This window comes from Anomaloglossus baeobatrachus, chromosome 8 (assembly GCF_048569485.1).
Source record: "Anomaloglossus baeobatrachus isolate aAnoBae1 chromosome 8, aAnoBae1.hap1, whole genome shotgun sequence".
NCBI classification, from domain to species: Eukaryota; Metazoa; Chordata; class Amphibia; order Anura; family Aromobatidae; genus Anomaloglossus; species Anomaloglossus baeobatrachus.
In genome coordinates, this window is record NC_134360.1 from 24,305,694 (window position 1) to 24,320,822 (window position 15,129).

General features: G+C 51.3%; 1 protein-coding gene across 1 annotated transcript in view; it reads right to left on the reverse strand.

Annotated features, from left to right (window-relative positions):
- ADAMTS9 (ADAM metallopeptidase with thrombospondin type 1 motif 9) overlaps positions 1-15,129 on the reverse strand; it is a 361,962-nt gene that overhangs the window by 7,722 nt on the left and 339,111 nt on the right. Inside the window, exons 32-35 of the mRNA XM_075321378.1 lie at positions 11,556-11,750; positions 11,139-11,271; positions 2,584-2,678; positions 2,384-2,478 (exon numbers count right to left, since the gene is read on the reverse strand). Coding sequence (XP_075177493.1) covers positions 2,384-2,478; positions 2,584-2,678; positions 11,139-11,271; positions 11,556-11,750 — 518 coding nt within the window. The remainder of the gene's footprint in view (positions 1-2,383; positions 2,479-2,583; positions 2,679-11,138; positions 11,272-11,555; positions 11,751-15,129) is intronic.

Consider the following 15,129-nt stretch of genomic DNA (forward strand, 5'->3'; position numbering starts at 1 on the left):
TACTGCTGATGGCTCCGGATTATTTTTTCGGTGAAGTCCGTGAAGGTGTCCTCACCGGGCAGGTATTTGCCAAACAGTCTAAAACTTGCGCTTGACCTAGGGCTCTGTGCCCCGTGGGTGCTCCAGTCCCAGCGGTATCTCGGTACCCGACCTGGCGACCTCTCTCCTGTGCCCCCGAGGTCACCGTTACACGGATCCAGCTCAGGCACGTCCGCACACCACTCCTGTGTGCTACTCGACTCTCCCCCGACTACTGACTAACCCCTCCCACCAGGCTGGCTATACCCAGGGACTCGTTCCCCTCCCCTTACATGGTTAACCCTCTATGCCCAGTGTGGAGTGGTGAACTAGGATTTTGGTCGTGTTTGGATGGAATTGGCACTGGTACTCCAGGTCCCAGGGGGGTAGGTCCTGCATCCCCAAGAGGATGCAGTTCCTTGTACTGCCCTGAGGGTCTCAGGGGCGCTACAAATTCTCAGTATGGAGAGGGAGAAACTTTTTAAATGTAGGTTTTTATATCGATGGTTTATCGTGTGGGTGACGATTTTCTCTGGAAATCAATGGAGACTGTAATATATGATTTTTATAGATGGATCCATGAGAAACCTCCATGGATGGATCAGATATTCCTCAAAGCATGAGATCATATGCAGAAGTGTAACAGCTGGAAAAAGGCCGGAGACACGGGGGAGGGATGTCCGACAGTGCATAGTCACCAGTAGTAACAAATTTGCAGGACTGTCCCAGTTCATTAGACACAATCCCCGGCCTGAAAAGCAGTGGGGCTTATGGTAACAGCGCCAGGGAATGGTCGGTTGCACACAGTTTGGCGGCGTTATTGGATACCATTGTGGGCATAACGTGCGTGCCAATATAAATGGTGGTGAGTCTGCAATGTGGTCTGCATGCATCATGCAAAATATGCAAACTTTTATTACTCGGTGGACACTTATTTTCTGAAGAGGTGTGGGAAGACAAGGTAATACAAAATTAAGAGTACCCTTTTTAAAGGGGTTTTCCATTTTTGGAAAAAAAAAATTCAAAACAAACCTTCTCCCTTGTCTGCAGTTTGCTTTAAAAACAAACCGTGCTTTACTCACCCTCCCCAGGTCCAGTGTCGATTATCATCTGCGGCACTCATAGCACTGCAGCCAATCAGTGAGCTCAGTGGCTCGGAGCGGCTTGTTCCGTCAACATGAACAGAGTCATTGAGCTAATCGATTAGCTGCAGCGCTTTCAACGCTGCAGACAATAACAGATACCAGAAGCAGCGATGAAGACTCGGTGCTGGACATGGTGAGAGTGAGTATTGAACAGCATGCTTTTTCATGTTTTTTTTTTTTGTCTTTTCTTAACTGCAGCCGTGGGACAGATTTTTTTTGTTACACAACCATAAAACCCCCTTTATGTCCTTATTCAGACATCTGTTTTTCACGTACATGTTCTGTGATTTTAATGGATAGAGTACGGTACGTATTGAATCGATCATAGTCTATGGAGCACTACACACATCCAGGGAGATATGTCAATTTTTTTATCCGAATTATGGATCAAAAACATTCCAATAAGTCTGAGTCCTGATGTTACTGGTGTGATGGCTGTTTTTTAACAGCAAAAATCTGCTGACAGATTCCCTTTAATATCTCAACTGAGAGCAGCATGACATAGGCAAAGAGACCCTGAATATAACGATGTGTCAATTAGATTATTGGGTGCAGCCATTCTGACACAATCAGAGCTTTTAGATTTAGCTATGCAGTAAAGTAATCTGTATACAATGTCTATAGATAGTGAGCTGCTAGACACAGTAGGGGGTGTGCCACCGGACTATCTGACCTAGTCTGACAATGATAATCTCCCGAATCTAAAACAAAAATTGCAGGTAAACAACTCAGTGTGATAAGAGACATGTCCCTGAAATCAGTGTGTTAACCCCTGCAGCCAGCTGTCTTCAGATTACATAGGAAAAACCTGCTGACAGATTCTCTTTAATAAGTAGGAGAAGATTGGCAACTTTTTTCTTTTGTTGCATACAAGAAAATGCCTGATGGTAAAAACGGACAAATGGACAAAGCGCTGAGGAAAATCTGGTTCTTCTTCACGTACAAGAAAAAAAATGGCCGTCTTATTGAGGCCTAATAAATTTAGTGCAAATCTCTCCAATTACCTCAACCTGGCTAGTGTAAAAAGGCACAGACTCGTTAAATGTGGGCCGACAGGTATGTAATGGCGGGTGGGTGGCCATCTGAGTGTTATTTTTCTTATTACTTCTGTAAATTGGAGGAAATATAAAATATAATTCCCCATCCAAAAACGAAAAATGACAAAATCCCAACCCCCTGTGTATGTTGGCGCGGCACACAAGACGATATTTCACTCCTACCTGTATCCAAACACCTCGGAGTAATTTTCTGCCTCATCACTTATGAGAGTCACATACTCCTTAGGGCTGTCTGACTGCATCCCGGAACAATAAACCTGAAAGAAAACCAATCGTTATTGGTGTGAGCGCGCCCGCGGCCGACTATAAATAATAGAAAACATAGAGCATCATGAAATGCGTTGCCTGATAGATGAAGTCACCTTTATTATTTTTTCTTGCACGGTTATATAGTGTTCGCCGTCTTCGCTGACGCTCCGGAGCCTTTTCACGTCTTGACAACTTTGTGGTAAATCGCCTGGAAAAAATAAAAAATAGATGAATTGTTTTCTTCTAGTAATTCTGTAAAATAAATGGTGTAAAGGGATTGTATGAGAAGAGAAAAACATGGCTGCTGTGTGATAGAGGCAGAGAAAGCCCATGGACAGGTGCCGGGATGGAGACACCGGCTGGAGTCTGCCGAGATGGAACCACCGGCTGGAGTCTGCCGGGATGGAGCCACCGGCTGGAGTCTGCCGGGATGGAGCCACCGGCTGGAGTCTGCCGGGATGGAGCCACCGGCTGGAGTCTGCCGGGATGGAGCCACCGGCTGGAGTCTGCCGGGATGGAGCCACCGGCTGGAGACTGCCGGGATGGAGCCACCGGCTGGAGACTGCCGGGATGGAGCCACCGGCTGGAGACTGCCGGGATGGAGCCACCGGCTACAGTCTGCCTGGATGGAGCCACCTGCTGGAGTCTGCCGGGATGGAGCCACCGGCTGGAGTCTGAAGGGATGGAGCCACCGGCTGGAGTCTGCCGGGATGGAGCAACCAGCTGGAGTCGGAAGGGATGGAGCCACCGGCTGGAGTCTGAAGGGATGGAGCCACCGGCTGGAGTCTGAAGGGATGGAGCCACCGGCTGGAGTCTGCCGGGATGGAGCCACCGGCTGGAGTCTGCCGGGATGGAGCCACCGGCTGGAGTCTGCCGGGATGGAGCCACCGGCTAGAGTCTGCCGGGATGGAGCAACCAGCTGGAGTCTGCTGGGATGAAGCCACCTGCTGGAGTCTGCCTGGATGGAGCCACCTGCTGGAGTCTGCCGGGATGGAGCCACGGGCTGCAGTCTGAAGGGATGGAGCCACCGGCTGGAGTCTGCCGGGATGGAGCAACCGGCTGGAGTCTGCCGGGATGGAGCCACCGGCTGGAGTCTGCCGGGATGGAGCCACCAGCTAGAGTCTGCCGGGATGGAGCCACCAGCTACAGTCTGCCGGGATGGAGCCACCTGCTGGAGTCTGCCTGGATGGAGCCACCTGCTGGAGTCTGCCGGGATGGAGCCACCGGCTAGAGTCTGCCGGGATGGAGCAACCAGCTGGAGTCTGCCGGGATGGAACCACCGGCTGGAGTCTGCCGGGATGGAGCCACCGGCTGGAGTCTGCCGGGATGGAGCCACCGGCTGGAGTCTGCCGGGATGGAGCCACCGGCTGGAGTCTGCCGGGATGGAGCCACCGGCTGGAGTCTGCCGGGATGGAGCCACCGGCTGCAGTCTGAAGGGATGAGCCACCGGCTGGAGTCATCTCTCCACAAATTACAAGGTAAAATTCAACTGTATCACCACTAGGGGGAGCTCTTTGTATACAGTCATACATTAAACTCCTATGCGCCCCCTAGTGGTGGCTACAGGCAGCCAGAATAATATATGTGTAATCTTAGTATATGCAGAGGATCCGATGCTATATCGCTCTATTAAAAAAAAAAAATACCCCAATAACAATATATGAAGAAATTCATCAGCTCAGCAAGTTGGACCTAAAAACCCTCATAATATTATAAGATAGAAACTTCTTTTAAGATGCTAAGTGACATGTACAATTATGGTCAAAAGTGTTGGCCCCCTTGAAATTATTCCAGAAAATGAAGTATTTCTCACAGAAAAGTATTGCAATCTCACACGTTTTGTTATACACATGTTTATCGCCTTAGTGTGTATTGGAACAATACAAAAAAAACCCCACAAAGGCAAACTGGAAATAATTTCACACAAAACAAAAAAAATGAGCAGGACAATATTGTTGGCGCCTTCAGAGTAATATTTTGTTGCACGCCCTTTGCCCTTTGGAATAAATAACTGTAATCAGTCGCCTCCTATACCCGTTGTGAGGTATCAACCGGCTGTATTACAAAGGGCCGGTATGTTTTGCAGAAGCGTGGGTGCTCTGCAATGTGAAGCTGGCTGGGACCTGTGGTTCTACAGGATTGCATTACATGTAGAGCCATGGAAGGGTGTGTGATGCTGATTACACACTCCTTACCACCTGTGGGTGTGGCTCCAGGGGTTAAAGCAATCCTGTCTCTGAACCTGGGAGAAGTGTGTCTAGAGCAGTCTAGGGAGAGACTGGCTCTAGATGTCCAGTGTGTGGACTGGAAACAAGCGAGAGCAGAGCCAGGAGCTTTGGGTGTATCAGCCTGCATGGAGGCTGATCACAAGGCTCTGATATTGAGTCTGAGGTGAGTGCAGGCAGGCCAGGGCTGTAGGGCCGAATCTCTCCAGGAGGAGAGACAGACAGGGGTCTGCAGAGGGCCCTGGGTGCTGGAAGGAACCTTGGCTAGAGTTGTACGCTGGCAGGAGCCAGAGAGTGGGGAAGTTGCTAAACTTCCATTATGGACTTATTGTTTATGTTTGAGGGCAGTTTATGCTGAGTGTTTTTAAATAAACTGCCAGAATTTCTATGAAGAGACTGTGTACGTGTGTTGCTGAAGCTACCTCACACCGCTGCAAGCGAGTGAAACCCCCACGTTGCAGGGCGCAACGTTACATATGGTGTCTCGAATGCGGGCATGCGGTCTGGTTGCTAGGGGCAACGCAGCCTGGTTGCTAGGGGCAACGGCCTAGAACATATTCCTGTGGATACGGACTGCTTGCGGTGGATCGGCGGGTCCACGAAAATTTTTTGAAGCGGTTTGCGGTGGATCGGCGGGTCCACGAACAGGGACAGCGCTCTCAAGCACCTGGTGGTGAATCAGCAGGTCGTTGGGGACCCGTGCTGCAGTGGCGAGAGTCCAGCGACTGGAGGTTCCAGGCCAGCCGGAATTGCAAGGCCCTGCTTGGTGAGCAGTGATACACCACAGGCTGGAGATCCTGGTTGTACGGGCGGTACAACCCGGAAAGGTTAGTGGTTCTCTAACCCCCCCCCCCTGTCTTTGACCACCGGGTATTACCCATTGGAGCGCCCCTCCTGTGCCTCTTTTTCGTTACAGCATGGAGGAGCTCCTGAACCAGCTGCTGCAGAGCCAGCAGCACCAACAGCATGTGCCTGGAGGTCCAGTGACAGCAGTGGGGGCTAAAAGCCAAAAAGAGGGAATGGTCCCTGCGGACGTTGTGGAGGAGCTGTACCAGTTCCTGGTCCAGGGACAGCAGGAGCTGTCGGTGTGTAGCGATGTCACAGCCATGGACAAGTTTGAGCGTTCCCTTCAGGGGCCAGTATGGACACTGGGTGCCCAGGGAGACAAGGGCAAACGGTGTGAACTGGGGGCTAAGGACATTGCATGGAAACCGCAAAAGGGGGCGGAGTCCCAGAAGGGAATAGTTGCCCAGAAGGGAATAGTTGCCCAGAAGGGAATAGTTGCCCAGAAGGGAATGGTTGCCCAGAAGGGAATAGTTGCCCATAAGGGGGTGGTTGCCCATAAAGGGGTGGTTGCCCATAAGGGGGTGGAGTCCCATAAAGGGGTGGTTGCCCATAAGGGGGTGGAGTCCCATAAAGGGGTGGTCCCCCAAAAGGGTGCGGAGCATCCCAAATCCAAGGGTGAAGTGGCACAGATGGACTGTAGCCAGGGACAACAGTGTTCATGCCACAAGTGTCCTGTTTGCAATATAGACCACCCATCCGACGAGAAGCCACGTCTGTGTTCCGTGGAAGTGGATGGGGAATCTGTAACAGGGGTCGTAGACTCAAGGAGCTTGGTGACCCTGGTGAGGGCCACTTCTGATGTCAACGTGATTCCTGGAAGGAAGATCCACGTCGGCTGCACCCACAATAATGAGACAGAATACCCGGTATCCAGCGTGGTCATTAAGACAGCCTGGGACAGTGGTTCTCATGATGTTGGAGTAGTCTCAGATTTACTGCACCCAATTATTATAGGTTGGGACTCTAAATTATTTGTGCACTTGTGGAAGCAGGGGGACGTATACGGTTGCTTGTGTAAGAGCCGGAACAGCCCAAAGGAAACCCCACCACATTGGGAGGTGAAAAGGGGTCCTTGTTGTGCAGTTATGTGTGGTAAGGAGGAGATGGCACCTCCTAAAATTGACTGTCCTAAGTTAGGGGTGACCAAAGAAAATGATGGACGGACCCAACTTAGTGACATAAGGACTAAGGGAATAACTGATAGTGTGACCGTTAAAGACGGGGTAGCTCCAGAAAGGGAGGCAGATATCTGGTTAAGTGGGGACATGATAGTCCAGGATACCAGGGGGAGTGATGATGACTCCAGTAAAGACACTGACTCTAGTAAGGTGACAAATGAGTACAGTGTGGTACAGATGGGCGAGAAGGGCAAAACTTCCTCCCGACGCCGAAGACGTAATAAGCGCCGAGAGGGGGCACAGTGTAGACCGTCTGAGGGTGCAGAGAAAGTGACATGCCTGGTTAATGAAGACATGGTGCTAATAACACCTGCTACGGTGGAGTCAGACGGTGATATCCTACAAAAGACTGAGGAATCAGAGATTGAACTGACACATTGTGACGACAGAAATCAGAGCGCTGCAAGTGCAGAGAAGGAGCCAACCAAGGACGTAATGGTGGTGGTCCCTATGATTTCAAAGTGTGAAGTTGATAGTCTGTCAGGCGAGAGTGGTATAGGAAATGGAATCCTAGAGAGTGTGGGGGAAGGAATAATCCCCAACAGTCGTGGTGAGCAGACTGGTGAACTACCAAGAGCTGGGGTGGATGACAGCGAATGTAGCCCCAAAACTCTAAAAGGAACAGAGTGCCATGTGGAAGGGTGTGACACCCAGGCTGAGGGTGGCACTGCAGAGACCCCAGAGGAAGGTGAAGATAATGCAGTGAAGACCCAACAAACAGCTGGCGCTGAAGTGAAGAGAGCCTCTGAGGAGGTGAAGTCTGGAGCAAAGGTCTCATCCAGGACTGGGAGCCTGCCTGACCTGCTTGCTAAAACCATGATGGAGGATATAGAGACGGTCAAGGGTAAGAAGAGTAAGAAACCCAAATGTTCTGAAGCTGAGTTGGAAGAAGCCTCAGAAATAGTGTGTCGTAGACCAGAGAGGTCCGCAAGTGAAGACTCATTCAAGAGGATGAGCAAAGACCATCTGCAACAAGAGATACTTCTTAGGCAGCCTACTGAGAGTCGAGTAAGGGAGCTGGAGAAAGAAGTGGCTGAGCTCCGAAGTCGCTTGGCAGAGTACCAGTCCAAGTCCCAGGGAGCCTTGGAGCAGATGGAGCAGCGAGTGTCAATCCTGACCAAACATGTTGAAGCAGGGGAGGCCCAAAGAGAGCTGACTTTGGAAGCTAAACTTGACAAGCATGTGGCAGGGATGAATGAGACTTCTGTAGTCAAGTGCATGGTGGATATACCTGAGGACCTAAGAGAAGCGTGTGCCACCGGGTGCATGCATGATGAATTTAAGAGAGCTGTGGAAGCGTGTGAGGTCTACTGTACCCCAGGGGCTGAACAGTTAGTGATATTGTCTACCAGTAAAATTACTGGGCAGCGTGTGGCTATTCTAAAGGACATGCACTTCAGATGTGTTCGTATGAAGTGGCAGGTCCAACTGCAAAAGGAAGAAGCCACTAGACAGCTAAAGTATAAAAGGAAAGCGCAGAGTCTGGCGGAAGATATTGTCCAAGTACCCCGGGCTCTGGTGGGGAGAGTCATTGGAAGAACCGGACGAGTCATGCAAGACATGGTGAATAAGTCGGGATTGGTGAGATTAAGAATCCCTGCTGCTAATGAGAGCAAGGTACCCAGGGAAGCTGGTATGGTTCCGTTCGTCTGTGTCGGGACTGTAGAGAGTCTTGGAAACATTCGAAGCCTTATTGAATATCGGGTACACCATGTACGTGATATGGAGCGGTTGTGGCAAGAAAACCTGAAAATTAAGGAGCAGCTTCGCCAACTGTGTGGGGGACAGCAACAGTCTTCCACCCGTTGTTCAGGGGAAAGAAGTGGAAGATGGCGTGTCAGTCCAGTAGTTCAGACGCGCGATAAAAGGAATCGCCGACAGAGTGGTAACCTACGATGTACTGTAGATAGTGGCCGCTATGAGCTTAGAGTTCCCGACAGTAGCCTTGGGGGTACTCGAAAAAGCTTAGGTTCGGACAAGACTGTAGGTTTGACTGGGGACATGTCTCTCTACTACGGTGACCCTGGGAGGGGGTCAGGGAGAGAACGGTCTGGAAATGGGACGTCCTTTAACCCTAGGTTGACCAGACAGGGTTTGGTGACAGTGTCGGGCGATGCCTCAGGGACTACTGCTCTTGGACGGCCCTCTCAACTGGTGGGGCATGGCAGCGGGGATGCCCTGTCTCGCGGCCCCAGGTCATTGGCAAGTGTTCTCCCCTACGGGTTTGAACAGAGGGGGAGGGTATGTGAGGTATCAACCGGCTGTATTACAAAGGGCCGGTATGTTTTGCAGAAGCGTGGGTGCTCTGCAATGTGAAGCTGGCTGGGACCTGTGGTTCTACAGGATTGCATTACATGCAGAGCCATGGAAGGGTGTGTGATGCTGATTACACACTCCTTACCACCTGTGGGTGTGGCTCCAGGGGTTAAAGCAATCCTGTCTCTGAACCTGGGAGGAGTGTGTCTAGGGCAGTCTAGTTAGAGACTAGCTCTAGACTTCCAGCGTGTGTGCTGGGAGAGAGTGAGAGCAGAGCCGAGAGTTCTGCATGAAGTGTGTCTAGGGCAGTCTAGAGAGACTGGCTCTAGATGTCCAGTGTGTGGACTGGAAACAAGCGAGAGCAGAGCCAGGAGCTTTGGGTGTATCAGCCTGCATGGAGGCTGATCACAAGGCTCTGATATTGAGTCTGAGGTGAGTGCAGGCAGGCCAGGGCTGTAGGGCCGAATCTCTCCAGGAGGAGAGACAGACAGGGGTCTGCAGAGGGCCCTGGGTGCTGGAAGGAACCTTGGCTAGAGTTGTACGCTGGCAGGAGCCAGAGAGTGGGGAAGTTGCTAAACTTCCATTATGGACTTATTGTTTATGTTTGAGGGCAGTTTATGCTGAGTGTTTTTAAATAAACTGCCAGAATTTCTATGAAGAGACTGTGTACGTGTGTTGCTGAAGCTACCTCACACCGCTGCAAGCGAGTGAAACCCCCACGTTGCAGGGCGCAACGTTACACCGTCCACAAGCTTCTTACTCTTCTCACCTGGAATTTCGGACTCTTCTTTATAAACTGCTCCAGGTCTCATATTTCTAGCGCGTCTTCTCTTCTCCCAATTTTCAAATCTCTCCACAAATGTCAATGGGATTTAGATCCAGACTCATTGCTGTGACTTCAGGACTCTCCAGCGCTTTGTTTCCATCCATTTCTGGGGCTTCTTGAAGTGTTTGGGGTCATTGTCCTGCTGGAAGACCTATGACCCAGGACACACACCCAGCTTTCTGGCACTAGGCCCTATATTGCCACTGAAAATCCTTTGGTAATCTTCAGATTTCATGGTGCCTTGCACACAGTCAAGGGTCCCAGTGCCACAGACCGCAAAACAACCCCAAACATCTCTGACCTCCATCGTATGTGACTGTAGGTGCTATGTTCTTTTCTTTGTAGGCATCATTCAGTTTTCGGTAATTGACATGCTTTACCAAAAAGCTCTATCTTGGTCTCATCTGTCCACAACACGTAAACTCAGAAGGATTTTGGTTACTCATGTATATTTTGGCAAACTGCAGTCTAGCTTTTTTATGTCTGTGTCAGCAGTGAGGTCCTCCTGGGTCTCCTCCATAGCGTTTCATTTCATTTAGATGTGGACAGATAGTTCGCGCTGACACTGATGCCCCCTGAGCTGCAGGACAGCTTGAATTTCTTTGCAACTTGATTGGGGCTTAGCCACTACACAGACTATCCTGCATCAATCCTTTCATCAATTTTTCTCTGCCATCCACGTCCAGGGAGATTAGCTACAGTGTCAAAGTTTGTAAACTTCTTGATTATGTTACGCACCGTGGACAAAAGAAGATCAAGATCTCTGGAGATGGACTTGTAACTTTGAGATTGTGGATATTTTTCAATCATTTTAGTTCTCAAGTCCTCAGACAGTCTCTTCTTTCTGTTCTTCATGCTTAGTGTGGCACACACAGACACACAATGCAAAGATTGAGTCAACTTCTCCCCTTTTTATCTGGTTTCAGGTGTGATTTTCATATTGCCCACATCTGTTATTTGCCACAGGTGAGTGATTAAGCATCACATGCTTGAAACAAATTTGTTACCCACAATTTTGGAAAGGCACCAACAATTTTGTCAAACTCATTTTTGGGGGTTTGCGTGAAATTGTCCTAATAGTCACATAGGAAATAAACATGTGCATAATAAAATGTGTGAAATTGCAATAACTTTCTGGGAGAAATACTTCATTTTCTGGAACAGTTTCAATGCTGCCAACACTTTAGGCCATGACTGTAAATATGGAGTGAGTGACAGAAGGACACTTTTTTTCCATGTATACATTGGTCCTCTTTTTCCGGATGCTCAGGGGAGGGGACATGAGAAGGGGCACTATTTCCACCACACGGACCGCTCCGTGATTGATATCTGCTTACAGTCATGAGGATTATAGCACGGCCTTCTCTCCTCTGGCCTGGCATCCATCGGGCACATGTTGCTGGGCATGTCATCATTGGTTAAGCACTGCACAGAGCGCTGCACAAATCCAGCTCCGCAGGTAACAGAGCACTGCAGACAAAACAGGAGAGAGGGTAAGAATGAAGAATTATTGATATATCATGCTGAACAGCCTGCTGTGTCAGCGATATCTACACCCCGTACCTATATGGCCCCAAAAGCAAAAAGTTATAGTGTCCAGTTTTGGCACCTGCTGAAGCAGGGCCTTATGTTTGTCTAATTTTACCCCTCCATGCATGGGCCTGTAGCACCATCTCTAATACACACGCCCTTGTGATCACCCAGCACCGCTGGTGTTCTGCCCCATGGTACAATAGGAATATCTGTAAACTCACCTTGCCCCAGTTGCCAACCCTCCAAGAAGCCATAACGGGACATTGTCCTAAAAAGCAGCTCTGCACATTGTTGGGTTGGGTTCCTGGGCAGTTGGCAGAACTTTGGTAGCCATACTCGTAATGATCCTTTGCTGAATACACTTCACTGCAGGACACGAGCCTCTGCCGGTAGCCCATTCCACACGTCACCGAACACTAGGAAAGAAAAAGGTTTTCTATCAACCACATATATCATGACTGGTGGCTAAAAACAAGTTCAGATTTCGCGACATGTCTATGAACACTCTTGTATAGCACATGAAATATGTCATGGTTCAGACTTGCGTGCTCTGCTCTCCTGCAGAGACGGTGCTCTGTTGTCGTTTTGAGCTCGCTGGACGGGTTGTTTTCCAGCATTGAGTCCTGTGTTGGTGCTGGGAGGGGCCTGTTCACTGGTGCCTTGTTCTGGGTGATTGCTATGCTTCATTAGGGAGCAACTTCACCTGGAACGCCGTCAGACGTAGTTCCTGTTCTGCAGTTTGTGCTTATAGCTCTCGTAAGTGGACCGTTCTGATCTTGTCTTTCTTCTCCGGACCTTAGTTACCCTTCTCCACCCGTTATCCTTACTCTGAAATTACCTCCTGGCTCCTGACCTCCGGCTCGCACCCTGACCTCGGCTCCGCTTTCTCCCTGTGTCCTGACATTACCTCCTGGATCCTGAGCTCTGGCTCTAACCCTGATCTCGGTTCCACTTTCTCCCTGTGTTCCATACGTTATCTCCTGATCTCCAGTTTGCTGACTACTCCTCCATTCACTACTCACTAGTTGTAGCTAGTGACGCCTAGTGGTTTAGCATCACAATATAAAAGTTTTCTCTGTGATTTCCTCAGTTACTCCTCCTGGAAAGCAACAACATTTTTCCTTCCTTATCCCTTATTAATTAGATGTGTCCCGACAACCGTCCAATTTAATACTGACAATGTCACACTGTGTGGAGACCCGCAGAATTAATGGAAACACCCAGTTGTATCTTTATTCTCACATTTTTAGGAGGAATAAGAGAGGGACCACACAGCTTATTTAATGGAACTGGTAATAGATGCATTTAATACTATTGTAAGCATAGGACTCTAGTGTGAGGTTCTTCTCAGTGATTGGCTGCCTTCTCTGTAGCACCGCCTACTGGACTCCTAACCCAAGAAAACACCAGTTTAAGTGCAAAAAAATAGTAGTCCCACTCATTTTTTTTCCCCATATATATATATATATATCTATATCTATCTATCTCTATATATATATCTATATATATAATTGCCTTATTCTGTCTGTCTATCTGTCTGTCTGTCTGTCTGTCTGTCATGCTCCAAAATTGTGTCCTTACGGTGACACAAAGCTGATTGGCCGCTGGGCTCGCCATGGCCCCGCCCCCCCACACGGATTGGCCGCTCGCCCAGGCTGCGCCCCCACACGGATTGGCCAGCCGCTCGCCCAGGCTCCGCCCCCCCACAGATTGGCCTCTCGCCCCGGCACCCTGCAGGCATTGGCAATTCGGCCACGCCACGCCCCGCCCCCCTCACGCAACGCACGCTAGCTCTGGCCCCGCCCACCTCCCCCCCGCGCATTCCCCGAACTGACACGGCTGTCACGGAGGTGAGTACTGAACACCCCCCCCTCCCCCTCCCCCCCCGCGCATTCCCCGAACTGACACGGCTGTCACGGAGGTGAGTACTGTACTCCCCCCCCCCCCCTCCCCGTCCCCCGCTCGCACGGGAGTGGTGTGGGCTCGGGATGCGTTGGCATGGTTACAAGCGCATCAAGGTCCTGCAGCGCCGGAAGATCCACACGCACACACATAACAGCACACACACATACACACACATCAGATCACACTCACTCTCGCACACACACCTCACACACACATCACACACACATCACATCGCATCCACACACTCACAGCATCCGGCGATATCGCTTGCTTCTCGGCCTCGATACTGTGCTGTTGTGACCTTCCAGGACCTGACGGAGGATCACATGGCCAGAAGCATGTGGTATCTCCGGATGTTGTGACTGTGAGCGCGTATGTGCAATATCGTCAGTGTCTGTGTGTGTGAGTGTATGCGATCGGGTGTGTGTGAGTGTCGGGATCGGGTGTGTGTGAGTGTCGGGATCGGGTGTGTGTGAGTGTCGGGATCGGGTGTGTGTGAGTGTATGCGATCGTGTGTGTGAGTGTCGGCAGAGGAGCACGGCGTGCTGGAGGAGGCTGGGAGCAGAAAGGCTGATCTTGGGGAAGGCTGGGAGGGGGAGGCTGATGCTGGGGGAGACTGGGAGGGGAAGGCTGATGCTGAAGGAGGCTGGGAGGAGGAGGCTGGGAGGAGAGAGGCTGATCCTGGGGAAGGCTGGGAAGGGGAGGCTGATGCTGAGGGAGGCTGGAAGGAGAGAGGCTGATGCTGGGGGAGGCTGGAAGGAGAGAGGCTGAGGCTGGGAGGAGAGAGGCTGATGCTGGGGAAGGCTGATGCTGAGGGAGGCTGGGAGGGGAAAGCTGATGCTGGGGAAGGCTGGGAGGACGGAGGCTGGGAGGAGAGAGGCTGATCCTGGGGAAGGCTGGGAGAGAGAGGCTGATGCTGGGGGAGGCTGGAAGGAGAGAGGCTGATGCTGGGGGAGGCTGGAAGAAGAGAGGCTGATGCTGGGGGAGGCTGATGCTGGGGGAGGCTGGGAGGAGAGAGGCTGATGCTGGGGAAGGCTGGGAGGAGAGAGGCTGATGCTGGGGACAGAGAGGCTGATGCTGGGGACAGAGAGGCTGATGCTGGGGACAGAGAGGCTGATGCTGGGGACAGAGAGGCTGATGCTGGGATGAGAGAGGCTGATGCTGGGAGAAGAGAGGCTGATGCTGGGGACAGAGAGGCTGATGCTGGGGACAGAGAGGCTGATGCTGGGGACAGAGAGGCTGATGCTGGGGACAGAGAGGCTAATGCTGGCGCAGCATGGCGGATGGAGCACGTTTGGGAGTGCGCAGCATGGCGGATGGAGCATGTTTGGGAGTGTGCAGCATGGCGGATGGAGCATGTTTGGGAGTGTGCAGCATGGCGGATGGAGCACGTTTGGGAGTGCGCAGCATGGCGGATGGAGCACGTTTGGGAGTGCGCAGCATGGCGGATGGAGCACGTTTGGGAGTGCGCAGCATGGCGGATGGAGCACGTTTGGGAGTGCGCAGCATGGCGGATGGAGCACGTTTGGGAGTGCGCAGCATGGGAGATGGAGCACGATGGGTAGTGCGCAGCATGGCGGATGGAGCACGTTTCGGAGTGCGCAGCATGGGGGATGGAGCACGATGGGGAGTGCGCAGCATGGCGGATGGAGCACGTTTGGGAGTGCGCAGCATGGCGGATGGAGCACGTTTGGGAGTGCGCAGCATGGTGGATGGAGCATGTTTGGGAGTGCGCAGCATGGCGGATGGAGCACGATGGGGGGTGCGCAGCATGGGGGAGGGAGCACGATGGGAGGTGCACACCTCCCCCCAACACACACACACAACACACCACACACACACTGGGAACCACAAACACCGCCCTACACAGACACCCACACACACAGACAA